Source organism: Podarcis cretensis (genome assembly GCF_951804945.1).
Source record: "Podarcis cretensis genome assembly, chromosome: 7".
NCBI lineage: Eukaryota > Metazoa > Chordata > Lepidosauria > Squamata > Lacertidae > Podarcis > Podarcis cretensis.
The window spans coordinates 48,346,123-48,366,149 of record NC_137176.1 but is presented as its reverse complement, the minus strand read 5'-3'; the positions used below and the strand labels follow the sequence as shown (position 1 = coordinate 48,366,149).

Below are 20,027 nucleotides of genomic sequence, written 5' to 3'. Positions count from 1 at the left end.
TAGTGAAATCTTGTTACTTTAAAGAAAGCAGACTTGGAGTGTTTTTCTGTAAGCCAATTGTGGCTTTTGTGTTGTATGATAAATAATTTGCCTTTTAGAGGCTGTAGGTATTAAGGAGTTGTGAATTTATTTATTTATCGGCACATATTTAATATATGATTTCTCCAAGGATTATTATTCAGGGTTTTTGTTTTTTTTAAAATGCTATTATTCCAATTGACTTGGTATTGCAAGAAATATTATTACCTATAATATAAATAAATAAAGGTTTTGTTTAATACTTCAAGTGTCAGGTGTTTTGTTTGCTGGATCAGTGTTTTAAACACTAAAATGAATGGTTTCGTTAAGAATATGCACTTTTGAGATTAATGGGTAGTTTCTTGCATAGCTCTCATTCACTTCAGTGGATGTGAGCAAGAGAACTTTGTGCTAGTTTGAGCTCTAAATAACTAGCAACAAACCATTTGTCAGAATAAACGGTTGTATATAAATGGAACTAAAATCAGCATAAAATTATGTTAATGTATAACGAGACAAGTATTTTGAGTTAACTAATTTTTTATTCTAGCAGTGAAACACTTCTTCTTGGAGTATTTTCTGTCATAAGTGATTTGTAGACATTCTCCATCTAAAAAAGAAATTGACACATTGGTTTCTATAGGTTTCAGCCTAAAATCCAGAAATGAAGTAGTATAATAGCTAAGTCGTTTTGGTTACTACTTGGCATATGTTCTTGTTTGTCTTTTCATTGTTACTCATAAATCTTTCAGCTTTTACCATAATAATTTGTCATTTGTTCCTGTTTCCAGTTTTTTCGCAAGTTGCTTTGTCTATGATCACCTAAATGTTTGGGCTCTGTTTTACTAAGGAAGTTCCGCCAGTAAAGTTTTTTTGCAAAGAGGAAGAAATGGTGGGCAACCTCTTGAACTTTAGAAGAAGATAATACACGGTTCGAATCTAGCTTTTGTGAAGTTCACTCCTTTCACTTAACCCTGGCTGACTCAATATAAACCTAATACAAACTCACGTGTTATTAGCCATGTATTTATTTCGGTGCTGGTTAGTAGCTGCTAAATTATCTGAGTTCAAGTGGGAAACTGCAGCAAAGTAGTAGAGGGTGTCACCAGCTCCCAACAGCGTTTTTCTGAAGATATTTTTTTCATTGTGTTTTATGCTTTCTTCTTTAACTCTGGTAGCTGAGCACCAAAATTCCTAATAATCCATTAAACTATGTTCTTTTCAGGACCAAGTTTAATACAAAAGTGAGAAATTTGAATTACTCTGTTTTTATTAAATATTAGGCATGCGGGTGACTCTTAATTTTGAAATAATTTTCTAATACTTTTTCCCTGGTTGGCACTTCCAGTTGTTCCCGTAGTATACAAATCATTTTATGGTGTATACAAAAGACACATTAAGTATATTAAAATCTGCATTTTAATAAAGATGTCAATGTATAATACGCATCAAGCAACTACAAATGATAAAAGCAATAAAAGGATAATGCGGGAACAGACCGATTTCATGGCTTTTCCTAGTTTACCATCCGATATGAATTAGTATATTATAGAAGATGGGTGCGGGTGCAGAAGGCAGCCTGCCGATGTTGTACAATTGCATGTGCATTTCAGTACATTTCTGATCAAATGTATATATTCATGACAAGTACCGTCTGAAGAGGAAGCCCTTAACCATTTGCTTCTCTTACCTCCCTTTTTCCAGATGGAGTAGACATTGAGGATGACCCTTCCTGCTCATGGCCAGCTTCTTCCCCTTCAAGCAAAGATCAGACTTCCCCAAGCCATGGAGACGGCTGTGATTTTGGCGAAGAAGAAGGTGTCCCTGGACTGCCCTACCCCTGCCAGTTTTGTGACAAGTCGTTTAGCCGCCTCAGCTATTTGAAGCACCACGAGCAAAGTCACAGCGACAAGCTCCCTTTCAAGTGCACGTATTGCAGCCGCCTTTTCAAACACAAGCGGAGCAGAGATCGCCACATCAAGCTCCACACGGGAGATAAGAAATACCACTGCAGCGAGTGCGATGCAGCGTTTTCGAGAAGCGATCACCTTAAAATCCACCTAAAGACTCATACCTCTAACAAGCCATATAAGTGTGCCATTTGCCGGCGCGGGTTCCTTTCCTCTAGTTCGCTTCACGGTCACATGCAAGTTCACGAGAGGAACAAAGATGGTTCCCAGTCTGCCTCCCGGATGGAGGACTGGAAAATGAAGGACACTCAGAAGTGCAGTCAATGTGAAGAAGGTTTTGATTTCCCTGAAGACCTTCAGAAGCACATAGCAGAATGCCACCCGGAGTGTTCCCCGAATGAAGACAGAGCTGCTCTTCAGTGCGTTTACTGCCACGAACTCTTTGTAGAGGAAAGTTCCCTTGTAAACCACATGGAGCAGGCTCACAATGGAGCGGAAAAGAAACACATGTGCAGTATTTGCTCAGAGAACTTCCATAGTGTCGAAGAGCTGTATAGCCACATGGATAGCCACCAGCAGCCCGAATCATGCAACCATAGCAACAGCCCCTCTTTAGTGACTGTTGGCTACACCTCAGTGTCTAGCACTACACCAGATTCAAACCTCTCAGTGGACAGTTCAACTATGGTTGAAACAGCTCCCCCAATAACAAAAGGCCGTGGAAGAAAACGGGCAGCCCAACAGGTGACAGATATCACGGGGCCCTCAAGCAAGCAAGCCAAGGTTACCTACAGCTGCATATACTGCAGCAAGCAATTGTTTTCGAGCCTTGCAGTGCTCCAGATACACCTGAAAACTATGCATTTAGATAAACCCGAACAGGCCCATATTTGCCAGTATTGTTTAGAAGTATTACCTTCACTTTACAATCTGAACGAGCATCTTAAACAAATACACGAAGGCCCAGATCCTGCGCTGATTGTTTCGACCATGCCTGCTATGATCTACCAGTGCAACTTCTGTTCGGAAGTTTTCAATGACCTCAACACTCTTCAGGAACACATTAGATGTAATCATGGATTTGCAAATCCAGCTGCTAAGGACAGTAATGCGTTCTTTTGTCCCCATTGTTACATGGGATTTCTTACTGATTCTTCTTTGGAAGAGCATATTAGACAAGTCCATTGTGATCTCAGTAGTTCCCGTTTTGGTTCTCCTGTGCTGGGAACCCCCAAGGACCCAGTTGTGGAAGTGTATTCTTGTTCTTATTGTACAAATTCCCCAATATTTAATAGTGTTCTTAAACTGAATAAACATATAAAGGAAAATCACAAGAACATTCCGTTAGCGCTAAACTACATTCATAATGGAAAGAAATCTAGAGCCATGAGCCCCTTATCTCCAGTGACTATAGAGCAGGCTTCTTTAAAGATGATGCAAGCGGTTGGTGGTGCCCCTCCACGCCCTACTGGAGAATACATTTGCAATCAGTGTGGTGCTAAGTACACTTCCTTGGATGGTTTCCAGACTCACTTAAAAACACACCTTGACACTGTCCTACCCAAACTGACTTGTCCTCAGTGCAACAAGGAGTTTCCAAACCAAGAGTCCCTGCTGAAGCACGTGACCATCCACTTCATGATAACCTCCACTTACTACATCTGTGAAAGTTGTGACAAACAGTTTACTTCGGTGGATGACTTGCAGAAGCACTTGCTTGACATGCATACCTTTGTGTTTTTCCGCTGCACTTTGTGCCAAGAGGTGTTTGATTCAAAGGTCTCCATTCAGCTTCACCTGGCCGTGAAGCACAGCAACGAAAAGAAGGTGTACAGGTGCACCTCTTGCAACTGGGATTTCCGCAACGAGACGGACTTGCAGCTCCATGTCAAACACAACCATCTCGAGAACCAAGGGAAAGTGCACAAGTGTATCTTTTGTGGAGAGTCCTTTGGTACCGAGGTGGAGCTGCAGTGCCACATCACAACGCACAGCAAAAAGTACAACTGCAAGTTTTGCAGCAAAGCATTTCATGCCATCATACTGCTGGAGAAACACTTGAGGGAAAAGCACTGCGTCTTTGAAACAAAAACCCCTAATTGTGGAACCAATGGAGCATCTGAGCCAGTTCAGAAAGAAGAAGTAGAGCTACAGACCTTGCTGACAAATAGCCAGGAGTCACACAATAGCCACGATGGCAGTGAAGAAGACGTCGATACATCTGAGCCAATGTACGGATGTGATATTTGCGGGGCGGCCTATACAATGGAGTCTCTCCTGCAAAATCACCAGCTGCGAGATCACAACATCCGACCCGGGGAAAGTGCCATAATTAAGAAAAAGGCAGAACTGATTAAAGGGAACTACAAGTGCAATGTGTGCTCTCGGACATTCTTTTCAGAAAACGGACTCCGTGAACACATGCAGACACATTTGGGTCCAGTGAAACATTATATGTGCCCAATATGCGGTGAGCGATTTCCGTCTCTTCTGACTCTTACAGAACATAAAGTCACACATAGTAAGAGCCTAGATACAGGGAATTGCAGAATTTGCAAAATGCCTCTTCAGAGCGAGGAAGAATTTTTGGAGCATTGTCAGATGCACCCTGATTTGCGAAACTCCTTGACGGGATTCCGTTGTGTGGTATGTATGCAAACAGTGACTTCCACTTTGGAGCTGAAGATCCATGGGACATTTCACATGCAGAAGACGAGCAGCACTTCAGCAGTGCAGGCCACAGGGCGAGTGCAGCATCTCCAGAAACTGTACAAATGTGCTTCTTGCCTGAAGGAATTCCGTTCAAAACAGGACTTGGTGAAACTTGACATCAATGGCCTGCCATATGGTCTGTGTGCCGCCTGCGTTAATCTCAGCAAAAGTGGCAGCCCAAGTGTCAACATCCCTTCCAGCAGTAATAGGCAAGGCATGGGCCAGAATGAGAACTTGAGTTCCGCAGAGAACAAAAGCAAAGCAGGAGGGTTGAAGACTCGCTGTTCAAGTTGCAATGTTAAATTTGAATCAGAAAGTGAACTTCAAAACCACATCCAGTCAGTCCATAGAGAGCTCATTCCGGACAGCAATAGTACACATCTGAAAACACCACAGGTATCACCAATGCCCAGAATCAGTCCATCTCAATCTGAAGAGGTAATTCTCTCTCTCTTTGCTTAAAAACAGACCTTTGTTTTTTGTTTTGTTTTTTTAAATGCATAGTATCGTTTTTTTGTTTTTTTTTTTGCTAGTTATTTGCCAGGGTATGCTTAGCCAGAATGTGTGGTGTATCTCCCATAGCCATTAGCTAGCTAGCAATTACTTGCTTCTTGATAAGCCTTGTGTTTTGGCTTGAATGATGCAGAGTAGGACTAATTCCAGTCTCCCTAGGATATTGTCTTCTTTATCACTGAAGAGAATAATCTTCATGCCAGCACATCTGAGAGCTGGAATCTTAGCTGAGGTTCATTTCGAGTTGGAATCCCTAGTTCTGAGTTATGCTTACGGCACAGAGTGTTAATGACACAAAAGTAAACTACATCAAGCCAATGCGTTGGCATGCAGAGCGCTGTTTTTGAAAATATTTGTGAGCAACAGAGCAGGAGGGCTATTTTTGTAAATTATGTTGTTGACATTAATTTTCCCCTGTCTTGCTCTACTTTGATTAAAAAGAAACGCCACAGTGTAACACCTACATTTGCTAAAGGGCAAATTAGTCTTTTCATTGCAATTTAATTTTTATTTCTGTGTGTGCATGTTTGACAGAATATCAAGCCAGGCATCAGATGATTAACATTTCTTGCAGAATAATCTGTAACATAAAATTGTACAAATGTGAGTGTCCCATGGGGCATTAACAAGATCACACTCTTATTCCAGATTAATTAATTTGCAGTAAATGCTATGGCCTTGTTCTATTATCATAATCACTAACACGAATTAGAATTGCCAAAGGGGGCATTCCCAAGCACACTTAAATGTACATTATTTATCCCTTGACTTGCTTTAGTTTCCATTTTGTTTACACAAGGGGAAGGAAACATATTGCCCATGGCCTACATCCAGGCACTTTAAGTCTTGTTCCCCTATCCTCCTACCGCACCCATGCATACCTATGCGTCTGAGAGCCTGATAGATCGTGACTGTGGAGAAACTAAGTATAACGGGGGAGGAAGTTGTGGTAGTCCAAATGTGTCGCAGCCACCCAGTGTCTATGCTTAGTCTACGTCATTTGATTTTCTTTAAGGAAAAGGGTAGCTTTATTTCTGCTCGTCCAAACCTTATTTCCAGAGCCCCTTATAATCTGTTGATCCTTGATACAGATTAATTAGGTGTTCTCAAAGACCTGAGCATGAATTGAGATGCCTCTGAATTACTAGGAGAATGGGGCTGTGCTTGTGTCATGCTTGTGCACATCTCATATGTAAGGTAAGGTAAGGTAAGGTAAGGTAAGGTAAGGTAAGGTAAGGTAAGGTAAGGGATCTTTCGACGGCTTACCTTTACCTGCATCTCATATGTATCTGACTGGCCACTGGATTAGGTATTACACTGGATTACATTCTTTTAATTTTTCTACTGCAGGTCTGCATAGATGCTCATTAGAAAAGTGGGGAAACTTTTCCCTTTTATACTCTCAGTCCTCCTTGATTGCCAGAGAGAAAGGGGCCTATGTTCAGCAGCATTGTGAACAGCCCATGCCATAGCACTTGCAGGATGCCAACGGATCAGAAAAAAGAGCTATCCTGCTCTTGTACACTTCACAGCACCCTGATCTTTAGAAAACAGCATAAGTTTATGAGATAAGTATATGATTTGGCAGGGCATAAAAGCTCTGAAATACATAAATAATATTATTTACCTTCTACTGCCTGAACATCAAGTTCATAGAATAGAATCATAGAATCATAGAGGTGGAAGAGACCACAAGGGCCATCGAGTCCAACCCCCTGCCAAGCAGGAAACACCATCAGAGCACTCTGTTGTTAAAGGCACAGCAATAGGGCCAGTAAAATATTGGCAACCATCACAGGAAATGTCATGCAAATAAAAAAGCATTATCTTTCCTCTATGGCCTTAAGCGTGGGCATTAGATTTCCAGCACTTCAAAGGAACCTGCAAATTAAACATGAAACGGATTGCTTTTGAATGGTTGTTGGATTGGAAGTGGCTAAATGTGTGAAACATGTAACCTCTTACCTCATATCACTGATAAGTTGGGCATGGGGATATGCCCATATACTTGATATTTCTGCTGCTGCTGCCACTCATCCATATTTGCGTTAACACCTGCTGGGATAAGCAAATACTGTAGCAATCCCACAAGTTTATTGAATATCAGTAGTCTCTCTCTCCAAATGAAGGCAATAGAAAACTAATGTCTCCCTCTGGTTCCATCACAAAAATTGATAAGCATAGAAACAATAATATATGATATGCTGATTTGTGCTGTGTTAGCTTTAATATCCTTTCTCCAATTGGCCTCCAATAGACAATATATTCTAAGGTTTAGAAAAGTCTTTGCTTTCCCCAGACCCACTAAAAACACAACAAAGTATATAAAGAATTAGTGAATTTTGAGAACCTTGAAGTTGCCAGAAGCTGACCAGAAATGGCAATTGGCAGTTTTAAGAGCCTATAGATTACAGGGAAGAGGGAAGATACTTAGTGATGATGATTTCACATTTTCTTCTTGGAGAGTGGAAGGATATTTTCAGTTTGTTCCAGCTTTTACTTAGCTAATCCTTTGCATATGTAAGTGTTAGGCAAAGGGCCTAATAATCACACTTGGGACTGCATGAACAGAAACACTTTATTCAGATCATGGGATTTCATGGTATTGCTCTACTTGGCCCTGATTAGGGCTCAGCTGGAATATCGTGTCCACCTTCGGGTCATCACAATTTGAAACACACATAAGTGGAGCAAGGTCTCAAAAAAAGTGAAGGGGGAAGATGGTGAGATTCAAAATGCAGGACTTCGAGGAACACACTGAAGTAGGCTTGTATGGATAGTCTAGAGCCTTTAGGGACCTGAGAGGCATCTTCCAAGGATTCTAAAGGGCCACCATAAAGGAAAACAACCAGGGAAAGAAAGGGCACAGGTGGAGGAGCAAAGATAGCTCCTAAATACTTTTGGAATAAATTAGTTGAAATATTGGAATCACCACCTCCAACAGTTGGGCATTGTTTCTAAAAGGAGACTGTCAAGGTATCTGTTGAGGGCAACTTGGAACTCAGCTACATTGTTAAAGAAATTGTGCTTTATATGCGTTGTTTATGAATTCTGTGGCACCAGATGGTGGAGTTCCATTTTTGCCAACCCGATTTCTCATACAAAGTTTAACTGAAACGCTTTGTTGATGTGTCTAGATCCAGCCTTGGTAATTGGAAAACCCTTACTGTGGGATTGTTAACAAAGTCTTATAAAAACAGACATAATAAAAAGCACCTCTGTCTTCACTTTGCTCATCATGCATAAAAGGGGCCTACCTGAGAAGCTGAGGACCAGTGATGATTGCTAGCTGAAATGGAAGTGATACAGTTCTAAAAAGCGACAGCACGGGATTCAATTAACACATACTTTATACAACTTTTGAATGATTAAAAAAACCTGCTTCTCGTCTAAATATATCTTACATTTAAAACACTGAGCTGGTTTGTGTGATACATTAAGCCAAACCTTAGCTCCGCAAGATCATACAAAGATTTGCTCTTGCAGGGGTGCCAACTTGAATAAAATAGGGGGGGGGGCTGGTAAGCCATGCCTCACATAATCAATCATATGACACAGCAACACACACACCATTTGAATGGCAATGCCCATTAACTTGGGGCGGGGCCCTCAAATATTTTATTGGGGGAACTATGTCTCCTTTATTGGCTCCTATGGCTCTTGGCTACAGCTTGCTATAAATGAGAGGAGTGTTTAACCACTAGTCCTGGTTAGGATGATACACATCTCCAAACCTTGGCTTGGCTTGGCTTAGCACAGCATTGGAAAGTACCAGTGGGGAGGAAGGCTGCTGCGAGATCCTCTCTGGGAGCTTGGACATTTGCACAGCCTCACTAAACTAAGGTTTAGCTTAGCATGTCACCTGACCCAGGCCATTGTCACGCTTAGATTTTTTAAGCTCAGTTTGTGTGCAGTGCTACATCAAACTGTGGCATAGCACACTTTGTGAGCCTCTGGGCTCCCGGAGAGGAGCCAGTTTGCTGTTCTGGTCCTGCTGTGCTGCTGTAACCTAAGCCATGGTTTAACTTAGCATGTCATCTGAACCCAGGCTCATGGTTTCTCCCCTCCAGACAAACGATGAGCTGCAAACTGAGAACAAACCTTGGTTGCAACTCGTGGTTTGAAGCAAGCCTGCATGCAAACAACATACTGAGCCACAAACCATGGCTTAGCTCACAGCAGCAGGACAGGAAGAGGACCAAAATGGCCTTCATGTGTTCATGCTAAAACGTGGCTTGCAAATAATTAAATTAATATAAAAAAAATTAAATCAAGAAATGCAGCAGTTTCCCCTTCAGTTCTGGTCCTGTGACCAGTAGGCACCAGTGGGGATGCATTGCTTTTCCAGCTTCTCAGCGCTATATTTTGCTGCTGTTTAGCAAGAGAGGAGGAAGGGCAAAGCAGCAGGGAGCATCACACAGTGTGGGCCACTGCTGCCTATAACTCTGCTCTTTGTTTGAACAGCACAAAAGCCAGTTGTAATCCTATGGGGGCAAATGTTCTTACCTACCTTCCTTGTTGCTCTTCTTATTTAAAGAATGATATTTATCACTGCTTCCAGAGCTAAGTGTTTCGTTTTTCCATTCAGATGCTGAGGGTGAACTAGAGGGGGATCCTTAAAGGTGGCAGTGGGGACAAAAGCCAGGCTTATTTATCAAAATAAATCACATTGTTTTCAGAGGTGAAATGGAGACACTTGATGTCAGTAGGGTTTTTTAAGGTGATGCAGATTTATAAAATTTTAAAGAGCCCTAGATGTTGCCTCAGAATCCTGAGAGCGTTTACAAAATTTGCGATAGGCATAAGTGTTGAAGGAGTTTTCTCCAGTGAGCACTTGCAAACTGTTACTTTTATTGGACACAGCTGTTGCTGATTGTGGGTAGAAAAAGTGGTTGGTCGCTTGAATGCTATCTCATTGTCTTATAGCATTGCTTGTTGGACTTTTTTATTATTAGCATAACAGCTGTTGGGGGGGATAGTGAATGAATATAACAGGTACAAAATATCACAGTGAACATCAGCATTCTACATTTGTTATAGCCAGGAGTGCCAAAAAAATTAAATTTTTTTGGCAAAACTTAGGAGCCAGACAGAGTTGTCTAGGAGTCGGTTTCGAGGGCTCAAGACATGAATGCATGGTTGAAATAAAGTATCCCGTCCTCCCTTGTGTATTCTGCTCTTGTGTCCCATCACTCAGGCATTATATCATGAGGTATGAGCACACCTAGGACGCATTGGCTGTTGACATGTGGGCATGTTTAGGCAGTAGAAAGGGCCTTTTCGCTTTTCTTTTTTGTGTGTTGTGCCCTTTTTGCTTTGTATCTCTCTCTTTCTGTGTGTCAGGCAGCAAGCCAGCAAAAAAACAGATAGAGTATGTGAAGTTAACTCTTTGTTAGGAGAAACATAGCCTGGTCAGGGGAGCCATGCCTAATGAGCACAGCAAGTCTTCTCAGTAGATCTTGCCCCTACAAGGCAGTTGTGGAGGCTGAAGACACCCACTTTCCCACAGCTGCCCAGGCAATCTGAGACTATGCCAACATGCCTGTCTATGCTACTGCTTCTTCATACCACTTCTGGTCCTGGGAGACATGGAGGGAGGGGAGCTTGTTATACTGATGGACCCATCTAGCTCAGTGTTGTGTACACTGACTGATAACGGGAGTCCTGATAACTGGGATACATTCCTAGCCCTAAAGGTAAAGGACCCCGCGAACGACTCTGGGGTTGCAGCACTCATCTCACTTTACTGGCCGAGAGAGCCGGCGTTTGTCTGCAGACAATTTTCTGGGTCATAACTAAGCCACTTCTGGTGAACCAGAGCAGTGCACGGAAAGTCCATTTACCTTCCCACTGGAGCAGTACCTGTTTATCTACTTGCACTTTGATGTGCTTTTGAACGGCTAGGTTGGCAGGAGCTGGGACTGAGCAACGGGAGCTCATCCCGTCGCGGGGATTCGAACCACCGACCTTCCGATTGGCAAGCCCTAGGCTCAGTGGTTTAGACCACAGCGCCACCCGTGTCCCTAGCTGGCACTAAATCTGGGATCTTTTGCATACAAAACAGATGCTCTGCCACTGAGCAATGGAGGCCGCAAAAGGGCACTTACTTGTATTTAGCTGAGCACACATAGGTGCAGCACAAGATTGGGGCATCAAGGGAGTGAGGCCAGTGGCGCAAACTATGCTGGGGCATGACCAATTCTCCCTTACTCATGCATATATTGTATGCATGAATAATGTGTGCCTAGTGCCTCTGATTTCACCATAAAAGCCTTGTAAAGAAATGCAGAGTAGGAAAGAGGGCTTCATAGTTGTGGAGAGTGTTTTATCTCACTCAAAATCAAATTAAAATTTTGTTCCCAAGTGGACAATTTATTTTACCAGAGATATAAGACAGTTTTGAGAACTGGAAATAAGGGAGAAGAGCTTAATGAAGAAGGCATACCAGGGAATTTCCTGAAAGAAAGTTTGCACTCAGCAGTTGCAGTTGAAATTTGGGACAAAGTTTCTTAAAACAATAGACCCATGTTTTTAAAGAAGCATTTCCATTACAAAGTGGAACCCATGCAAAGTTGTATTGCGTGAAAACCATAATAACGCTAAGTAAAGCATCCCCCCCCCAACTTGCTGCTTGATCTTTGGGCCTTGTGCCAGAAAAGTAGTGCTAAGGAGGGAGCATGCCTTAATGCAGAGCTTCTCAGTCTTTCTGTTCCCATGCAGCCACTTGGGGTGACTGAAAACTACTGATACCCACCAGTCACAAAATGGTGGCCGATGGAGGTGAAGTTTGATAGAATTGATTGGCAGTAACAGTTACCCTTGTGCCCAGTCCCAACCCCTTTCTCTATTCATGCCTCTGGACAGCTCTCTCTTCTAGCCTTGGACCCTGAAAAAATAGCTTCTTCTTGTGATCCAGACAGCAAGATAGTTCTTCTTACTAATACAGGGATAGCCAGGACAGTTCTTTCTAAATCAGAAGTAGCCAATGTAGAGCTTTCCTGATCTTTTTGGACTCAAAGCAGCAGCAGCAGCAGCAGCAGCTGGTAGGGCCTAGATCTGGTGAGGGCAGCCTGTAACCAGGGAGATCCTGTAGGTTAGGCGAAGCTGTTCTCATTTTCTTCCCATCCTCCTCCCTTGCAAAGATGTGGACACAAAAGCATTGCAGTTGGTAAGTGCTTAGTGCCTAACTCAACTGAAAAGTGTCTAACTTTGGTTTAGGAGGGTTCCCTGCTGTCTCGATTTCTAGTTTGGGTCTATGTCACAATAACTATGTCAGAAATAATCCCCACCAAATTTCATGAGGAAGTCCCCTAGATAAGATTGGAGTTTGAATTGGTTGGTGGAAGGTGCCACACAGAACTATTAACAAGGTCCCACCACTAAACTTTCAGCCCAATGGAAAATGCTTACAGCCCATCACCACCTTACACCACCTTATGTAACCTCGGGTTACATACGCTCCAGGTTACATATGCTTCAGGTTACAGACTCCGCTAACCCTGAAATAGTACCTCAGGTTAAGAACTTTGCTTCAGGATGAGAACATAAATTGTGCTCCAGCGGTGCGGCAGCAGTAGGAGGCCCCATTAGCTAAAGTGGTGCTTTAGGTTAAGAACAGTTTCAAGTTAAGAACGGACCTCCGGAACGAATTAAGTACTTAACCAGAGGTACCACTGTATTTACTTCTATGGCTTTTTGCCAGAATGTGGAGGGATATCAAATAGACCAGATTGTAGGAGACCAGGGTTAAAATCACGACTCATCTATGAAGCTCCCTAGACCACCTTGGGCTATTCACTGTCAGTCTATGTCTCAGGGTTGTGAGGATAAAATGTGGAAGAGGAGAGCCATAAATTCCATGAAAAGAAACCATTCTCATTTGTTTTAATTGGTTCAACAAAAAATAGCTCGTCAAGGGAAGGTAGCAACATGAACAAGCCAGTTTTCTTGGGTTTGGTGTCTACTCTGCTCTGAAAGAAGCCTTTTTGAATTCAATGGTGCTTACTCTCATGTAAGCGGGGTTAATTTATTAACTGCATTCATGTGACCTCTCATAACAGTTCTCTGGGCTTCTCCCAAAGCAAAGCAAAACAGTTAAAGCTGGATGCACTATCACTATGCATATCTAGGATTAATATATTAGACAAAAGGAAGCTCTTAAATAGGTATGTTTGTTGCTTTGGAAACTGAAGAGTTATTGTCAGGTTAAGGGATAGCTAATGTTAAGGTAGGCATTTAGGTGAGCATGAGGATTAGCCAGAAAATTACATGTTTTAAAAGCTTGGTTTAAACAGTAGGAGAAGCTCCTAGAGAGGATAATCAGAATTTAATAGAGGAACACCTAGAAAGTTAAGATCTAATGAAAGATAAAGGGCACAGTTCCTCTAAAGTGAGATCATGCCTAGAAATGTTGATTGAATCTTTTTACAAAGTTTATTTGAAAGCATTGAAAGAGGGTGAAACATACACAGTTTCCCTGGATTTGAAAAAGCTGTGGAGACAATACAAAAGAAAAGATTAATATGCAATATAAGTACTTAACAGCATTAAACTCCTTATAAAAACATCTATTTTGAAGACACACAAGATTTGCAGAATTTAACCAGAAAGGATTAATATTTTCTCTCCCAAGACCGCACTCGGAGGGAAGAAAAAAGGAAAGAATTAAGAATGAGTAGAAGAATCAACGGGTGATAAAGAAATATAGATAAAATTAGTTTTGAACAAAAGCGATAGATGTTCAGGCATCTATTTTGATTCTCTCTTTTGAACATTCATGTGGAATGTTGGAGGGTATGTTTCTATATTCTTGACTATTTCCTTTATTTCAGTATGATTTGAACTTTTAGTGCCATATCAGTACTGTCAAACCTAAGCGCGGACCTGGACAGATTTTAAATGCGGAGGGCACAATTCGGCATAAAGTTAAGTACTTTAAATACTTCCTAATTAAATGAGAGGGTTAAGCATGTTCTTAGCTCTCTAACGTTGAAATTGATGAGATTCAAAAGTACCTAACTTTAGCTCAATTGTGCACACATGATTTTACTGAAGTTTTCAAAAAGACTGTTTAATTCCTAATAAGGGTAGCTTCCACATGACCCGTTTATTGAAGTTTCATCCTGATTTCTTTGCACAAGGTTTCATTGTGCAATCTGAATTTGCCGCTATGCAATTGAATCCCTATTGCAAAATTGCAACAGTCTGGAGGAACACGTTCCAAAAATTTTATCAGGAGGTCAGGCCCAAGGATGGGCATGTTCTAGCTGGAGAGTGGTGGCAGTGCTCTGGTGAAGAACTGGCAAACAAGCTGTATGCTGGTGGTCTGGTGGCACAGAGGAAGGAACTGGTTTCCTCCTTCAGCGGCAAGTTCACCAAACCTGAGGAAAAGCTGCAGAACTGGGAGTTCTTATATTAGACCACAGCACTGAATTGGCCTTCTAACATCACCTAACTTTTCAGGTCAGGAATATTATGAGCTGTTTTATGAACTGCTATAATTCAGCATTGGCTACCATCCCCAGTGGTACAAGGAGTTAGCATCACAGTTGTATTTAAGGGGGAGAAAACCTTTATGCAGTTTCCTATATGAATTTTTAGGCTTGAGCCACATACCGCCGTATTCAGTGAGGAAATCCAATGGGCTGTTGCGGCTCTATGCCAATCTCTTACTCGAGCTCCATAATAGTTTATAAGTCTACAATTAATTTTGGAAGGAGAGTTGTAGTCACAGTGTTTGAATTGTTTTTTTTTTTATCTCTAACATACAGAGTAAAGGCAAACTGCATACTTTTTTGGCAAATTTTGAATGAAGGATTGAGATGTGCATCATTAATTAGTAATACTTGTTTATAAGCCTAAACAAAGATATCACACTGTTACACACTTCGCACTTCCTCAAATAGTGAGAATTTCCAGGGGCAGTGCTACAGGGTTTAATTTCGTTTGAATGAGAGCACTGGAGACTTACGATGTCTTTGCAATATCTGTTCATTTACAAATATACAAGCAGAGCATATTAGAAGCAAACTGGCACTCCCTCAGCAGGCAAGAATTCCACTAACCCCACATCTGATTCTCAGAGAGAGTGCTTGCAACCCAGGGGCGATTCACTTTCAGCCAACTCACTGCTCTCTGTTTGATTCTCTCTCAGTTCACTCTGCACACACCTTTCCTTCCCCCTCACACAAATGCCCCTACAGAGACCTGCTGTCAAGCCCCATCTCCTACAGATAAATTGCTCATTCAGGAAAAAAAATATCTCATGACCACTAGCTTCTGCTGATGAAACGCCAGCTTAACAGCCCCTTACTATTGGCAGGCAAGCAGCTTTGCAGAGTGGTCTTCTGGCTTCCACACCAAAGCTAACTGTATTGCTTTTGAAAGATACTGCCTGAGATCTTGATGGCATTGCTTCACCCTATATTGTAGTTTTCATTCTAGCTATATAGTATTCCTGATCAGGGCCTCTGTCCATGTGACAGCACAGATTCAGGTTGCTGAAGAGCTTCCTGGTTTTTCCTCTACCCATATTTTTCCATGTTGCCCTTTAAACCAACACATTTTTCTTAATGTACCTGCCTGATTTCTTTCATCCATGAGATACCTGCCAACCTACACACCCCAAATAATACGCGTTTTCCAAAGCTGTCACTAAGCAAGAACACTCCCCGTACGCTGCTTTGTGATCATGTTTGGTGAAAAGTGGTCTACAAATCTTGGAAGTAAATAAACACTAAAATTTGCACTTAATAAAAAATATTAATATATATTGCCATTATATTTGACCTCTGTCCTTTCTTCAGCATGAGTTAGATAGCACCACTGCATGGAGAGACTAGCAGCAAAATGAAAAGAAAACTACCATAGCAGTAGCCAGCACCCACTTCTTTTAGAGACTGATCCAAGAGGCATTCAAATGAGAAGTGTACTGCTGATTTCAGAAGAAGTCAATCCTTTGCTGCTTTGTTAAAAGAAACAAAATGATGGAAATAAGAATGCTGTGTTTGCTTCTGCAATGTTTGAATATGACAGCATTTTTGATCATTTAAAAATCTTAAGTTCGTTGACACAAGTCTAGTTAAGTATATTGCTGACTTAATAAAAGTTGATAGTAACATTTTAGAAGCTCTTTGGAATCTAAAAAGAACTAGTGTTTGATCTAGCAGCAGAGACAAAAACAGTCTCTTGTTTTATGATAAAAGAAGATGTCTGTGTTGATCTTCAAGTATGTCAGATCATTCTGAAGAGGCTAGTAAGAGCTGTGTTGTTGTTGTTGTTTTTGTCAAGTGATTTTCCTTGCTATCATTAAGCTTCAAATAAAGTTGGGGGGGAGAGCTTTGTACGTTGTGTCATTGTATTCATCCGTCATAATTTCTGTTGACAATTCTCGACATGCACTATGTTTTACTGTTCTAACGAGAGAAAAGACCAGCCATTAAGTTTACGTTTCTTTGTTTTTCAATAAAGTCACATATCAGGAGTAATGCTGGGGTATGCTAATAAGCCATATATAATGTTAGGCACCTGGGAGCAAGAAATATTTTCTAACTAGTTCTAAAGGGAAATAATGTTAAAAAAGGAAGAGTGATTGTTATATACGCAATGTGTTCTGGCCTACGTGTCAGTATCAAAAACATCTTTTAAGGAACTTGGCACAATAAATCTCTCAACCTTGATGGTTGTTATTTAAAAGTCTATTGTAGATGCAATTTTCCTACCTGGCATGTTCTGTTTTGGAGTCCCAGGTACCTGAAATACATTTTTCCTCATCTTGACATGTCTTATGTAGAGATGATGGTGAAATTTGCTACAAGCAGACCAAGCATCAAACTGATCCATAGTCCACTTTTCCACTCTCTTTGTGAAGTATGCTTGCTTGTAGTGACTTTCTGCTGATTTCCTGCTTACAATTAACAAAAAAAATTATATGACAACATTTGTTCCGCTAAGATTCAGCTACCATCAGCGGTAACATCTGATCTTACCTGTTTGCTAAAAGGGTACTGCTGAAATGTGCATTCACATTTACTTCTGTAATTGATCCACTGTTCAAGTGACTATTTTAGCCACTAACAACCATTAACATTCATTGTTTTATCGTTAACCCATTTCTCATTTTTTCGTTCCATGTGATTTTGCCAAACTCACAATGAAAGCACAGCCATTGTCTTACGTCTTAAAGTGAAAATGTTACATTTATTAATGCAGCAAAAAAATGGAATTCATCTGTATTTTGTGAGTGTTGAAATGTGAGCCTGATGCATATAGTTTTTATAATAATATTACATTTTTAATTATACCACTATAATAATCTTCCTATCAGTGGTTAATACTTATTAGCTTTTGTCCATGCAAAAATAAAAACTGCATTCTCCCCACGCCCGGCCAAAGTGTGTGGTGGGTTGTGGTGAAAATCATAAGCACACCCTGCAAGCCATGCCTTGAGCAATGTGAACTGGTGGTTTTTAGGGAGCATGGGTAGGTGGATGAATCATAAGCACATGGTGCCCTAAAATCCAAATGAACAATAAATGAAATGGGTTACTGATTTGCTTGACAATTTAAGTTGTTAATGTGGTAGCTGGTTGACAAGGAAAAACCACAAACAATAGTAAGGGGACAGGGGCTTCGTTGCCTTCTCATCTTCACTTGAACAGTAACCTTGAGGCAAGATGCATACTTCAGTGGCCTCACTGAGTTTTCAACCATCCCTGAGATCGTCACAAAGAACGTAAACAATATTGTTATTTTTGAAAACCTAAGAACTGGATCAGCAATGGTTAAAAATAGCAAAGTGAGAACTGAAGCGAATTGGTACTGGTGATGAATCTCTTGAATTGTAATCTGCACTGGCATCAAGTAATGGACCACATCCCTACAAGTGCCACCTTAAAGAGTAAATAAATGGTCCCCATCCATCATTAAATTAAATTAAAGCTGGGTTTATTCTAAGGCACCAGTCTATCTAAAGATATTTCTACCTAAGTATTTGCCACTTGAAGCAAATGATATGAACTATTAAAATAAATTACAGTTGTTGTAAATGAGCAAGTATGCAATTGAAAGATTTAGAAATATGAAGTTAATAGGGTATATATGCTATGGCAAATGAAAGTTGGTGGATCTTGATATTTACTTGCAATTCTCAAGATTTTAGGAGGCCCAGCCAGAAATGTCAGATGTTTGTGTCCCAGGGCTTATAAATGTCCTTCACTGGTAAATGATAGAAATGAGGATGAGATTTAGACATTTATGATGGGAATGAAGATGACATTTAGACATTTATTGAAGGCACTGAGTTAGCTTTGAGATTTACTGTTAAATGTAATTTTCTGAGATTTCCCTTTGGGATTTTTATGGGAATACTATAAATTACTCAGTTTTGCACATTTCAGGTATTAAGGTTCTAGTTTTATAATCTTTGACTTGAACAGGAATGTGTTGCAGTAACTGTCATAAGCTCTGTGGTTGTTGACATTTACCAGTAATTCTTAAAACTGGACACAAGGTCAGAAGCAATGCCAGATCATGGTTTGGCGCTATGCGAATGAAAGTGGCAGGACTGTACTGATTTAAGATCAACAAGCTATGTCTCTTTGGTTTTAGCTAAATAGGGTAGATTCAGAATACAGGAATTTTGCTGTCAGGTACATAGCTTAAACCAGTGGCATAGTGATTTGAGTGTTAGTCTGGGACTTAGGAGACCAGAATCCCAGTCCCCACTCAGCCATGGAGCTCACTTTCTATGAAGAATATGCCATTGAATTGCACACATTTATAAAGGTTTCAGCATTTACAGATTACAAAGATGGTTTCTTCCACTCAACCTGTGCCCCAAACAAGCATATGCCCCCTCTTTGGGAAAGATGATGAACTAATATTCAAATGAAACGCACTACAGTAAGAACGCATACATAAAAAGAAGTTACATGTCCCCTGTTAGCTGTTTGACTAGCAGCCATGTAAGGCTGGCAACAGCCACCGGGGGTCCTGACATTTGCTGGTCGGCTGGACATGCATTGTACTAATATAATGTCCTTCAAGGCTCCATCAGTCAGAGCAATCTAAGCAGGGTTGTGGATATTTGACACACTTTGTGCATCTTACTGCAGCGTAGGAGCTGTGGTGTTAGAAAATGGTTTGGGGGCTTCCCAGGCAAAAATAAATTGGCCATATTGAGATCGATCCTAATTCCCCAGGGGGTTATGGAAATCCTAGATAAGAAGCAGAACAAGACACGCATTAACCTGGGCAGTCATGTGACATTGGATGAATATAATTTACCAAGCCACATCTCATAACACTGTGCAATAACCGCTTGGTAAGCTGGTCATTTGGATTCATTCTGCAGAGTATTAAGGAGAAACTTTCTCTGTTTGTCTTGATTTATGATCAAGTGAAGAAATGTGCTATGGGTTCTTTAATATTTGGGGAACCAATCCTTGTTACCAGCTGAATGTAAGAGACCACTGGCAACAGAACAACTTCTAAGCATTTAGAAATCTATAGCATGTCAGCTTGACTGAATCTTCTCTGGTGTGCTAGTTTTCTTTGTGCAGATACCTTTTTAGATAGAAAAGCCTTTAAGTTGGAAGTTGAAGAAAAAGGTTTGCAAAATTGTATCCCCTTCTCCCTTTTTAAATGATGCATAAGTAGACATCCAACTGCAGTGGATGTGACTTATGTCTAGTGGGTTGTAAGACTAGCAAAACAGGAGAAATGGGGGAGATATAGAAATAGTGTCTGATTCTATACTAATATTTAGTATGTCCACATTTTTAGCTTGCTGAATTTTTTTTTTACGTAATTGTTGTAAGAATTCATTTATGTGCATTTATTGCTCAATTAATACTTTCCATTGTTGTTTCCTCT

At 40.8% G+C, this 20,027-nt stretch overlaps 1 protein-coding gene and 1 long non-coding RNA gene across 10 annotated transcripts in view; one reads left to right on the top strand and one right to left on the bottom strand.

Annotated features, from left to right (window-relative positions):
- Positions 1 to 20,027, top strand: part of ZNF521 (zinc finger protein 521) — a 300,677-nt gene that overhangs the window by 120,012 nt on the left and 160,638 nt on the right. For all 9 annotated transcript variants that reach the window (XM_079982617.1, XM_079982613.1, XM_079982611.1 and 6 more), the window contains one exon: positions 1,723 to 5,078. In XM_079982617.1, coding sequence (XP_079838743.1) covers positions 2,163 to 5,078 — 2,916 coding nt within the window. In that variant the 5' untranslated portion in view covers positions 1,723 to 2,162. The remainder of the gene's footprint in view (positions 1 to 1,722; positions 5,079 to 20,027) is intronic.
- On the bottom strand, positions 12,473 to 20,019 carry LOC307219498. Its single transcript, XR_013840440.1, has 3 exons — positions 18,292 to 20,019; positions 12,828 to 17,055; positions 12,473 to 12,576 (listed from the first exon to the last, which is right to left on the bottom strand). It is a non-coding gene; the product is annotated as an uncharacterized lncRNA (long non-coding RNA).